At 62.7% G+C, this 2,009-nt stretch overlaps 1 protein-coding gene across 1 annotated transcript in view; it reads left to right on the forward strand.

Moving 5' to 3' along the window:
- The window catches only part of LOC113213383 (uncharacterized), a gene marked incomplete in the record, with an annotated part of 4,129 nt that extends 2,689 nt beyond the window's left edge, over nucleotides 1-1,440 (forward strand). Inside the window, 2 exon segments of the mRNA XM_052264343.1 lie at nucleotides 359-547; nucleotides 721-1,440. Coding sequence (XP_052120303.1) covers nucleotides 455-547; nucleotides 721-1,284 — 657 coding nt within the window.
- Between the last annotated feature and the right edge of the window lie 569 nt (nucleotides 1,441-2,009).

Here is a 2,009-nt window from a genome sequence, read left to right on the forward strand (position 1 = left end):
GTGGGGTGGGCCGTCAGGTCAGCCGTCACTGTCTTAGGGCACAATGCTCGTCGGGGTCCTCATCGCGGATTTGGATCAACTGTGGTCGTAAAATTACGTTTGAAATGCCCCACCGCTGGACCAAGCCCGACGCGTATTGTGTTCAAAGTTCAGTGATGGCCCACCGTTCCGCACCGCCGCACGCCTTGCCGAGGGGCCGTGAAGGCGTCGTGGTGAGACACGGCAGGGGGAATAAGCCGACAAGCCGCGACAAGCCCGCCCGCACGGCTGCACGCTGTGCAGTATGATGACAAAACACATCGGGGTCTGTAAGCCACCCTGTATAGCTCGTTGTACAAAAACGAGGTGTGTGTTGCAGGTACCACATCAAGTCGCGGTTGAGGAACCAAGGACTGCAGCTGAGGGGCAATCGCCATGTGCGGCCCAGGGACGATCCACCCCGGCCCCTGTACCGATGTCGTCGACCCCCTTGCGATGTATGAACGTAAAGATGCTCAACCTCAGCGGCCCGCTGGAGAAGGCGGCCACCCTCGTGGACGTGACAGGGGTAAGTTTGTCTGTGTTCGATTCACTTCATTCTAACTACCAATGTCCATGCACCTTAAACGAGGTCGTCTCTTTGCTCGGCCTTGGCACTGGCGATACAGAAAGGGCGTGTCTCCGGGAATGGATACTAAGCGTGCCTGGTCGAGTATCAACTGCCCCCCTCTTCTGCTGCAGGTCGAGCGGCTGGTCAACGTGGAGTGCAACCGTGACCCCGACTGGAGCTTGCAGCTGCTGCAGTGCGCCGCGTCGTCGCTGGAGCAGCTGAGCGTCTTCTACCCGCAGGAGGCCCACCTGCACGCGCTGCAGACCATGCCGCGCCTGCGCAGGCTGCACGTGTCGCACCCGGGAGGGAGCGCCAACGAAATCGTCCCGGACGCGCTGGCCCCCGTGCTGCAGGCCCTGCCCCCGGGATACGGCGGCCTCCAGTGGCTCCGGGCGTGGCGCCTGCCCCGGCCGACCCTGCAGTCGCTGCTGAGCGCCCACGGCCACTCCCTGGAGTACCTGCAGCTGCGCGTCGGCACCAAGGGCCGCAACGCGTGGCCGCTGAGCTGCGGCGACCTGGAGGACTTCCTGCGGAACTGCAACCTGCGGGCGCTGCGGAGGCTGGTGATGGTGAGGAGGGACTGCAGCCACACCCTGGCCGCCTGCAACCTGCAGCGTGCAAAGGTGCAGAGACTGCTCTCCGGCACGCGAGTGCTCTGCGACTTGTGTGACCACGTGCCAGTAGACGTGTTATAGGGGTACCTGGCCGACCGCATGGGTGCGAGGACACTGTTTGATTTGTACATATCTTTTTGATCTGTATCCATTCGGATTTTCTGAGTTCACGAACTCACCCAGTAATCTAGTAATATGATCAGTCTAAAATTGATTAAAAGTGTTTGTTTTTTCAGACTTGCACATTGGTAATTATTCTGATGCAGCGGTATATTTGGATTGTCGCACACCTTTGTCGCCCGCGATGCCTGCTCATAGACGACCACAGCGACCTGCCCGCTGTGAGGAAGCGCCGCTTCGGCCTCGGCGCAGGGACTGGGTGGATATTGCCGTCGTCAAACAGCTGAGTGAGCCGGCTGGGCGGGGCGGGGCGGGGCGTGGCCGGGACTGGTTGGCGGGGCTCGCAGTTTGGCAGCCCAAGGGTTCTATTGAAATTGTTTCCACCCAGAAGCACACCCTCCACCCCTCCCCTCCCCCCAACGCCACCGTGCGAAGCCGACGGGAGTGGCCCGACCCCCCAGGGGGCAGGCGGGCGCGCCCTGCTCCAACCCTGGGCAGACGCATCCTACCGCTTTACCATCGGCCACCCCCGCACAGGTACCTTCGACCCCGCCGCGTTCAAGTTTCGGTTTGATTTGCGCCGCCCTGCAGGGCCTCGTGTGTTCTGGAGGGCCTCGCCGGCCGCCGGCCACGCTGGCGTCGCTGCGGACCCGTGAGCAAGGGCCCTCCCGGGGCGCCCCCCCCCC

This window comes from Frankliniella occidentalis, unplaced genomic scaffold (genome assembly GCF_000697945.3).
Source record: "Frankliniella occidentalis isolate FOCC.00 unplaced genomic scaffold, Focc_3.1 Scaffold18, whole genome shotgun sequence".
Classification (NCBI taxonomy): domain Eukaryota; kingdom Metazoa; phylum Arthropoda; class Insecta; order Thysanoptera; family Thripidae; genus Frankliniella; species Frankliniella occidentalis.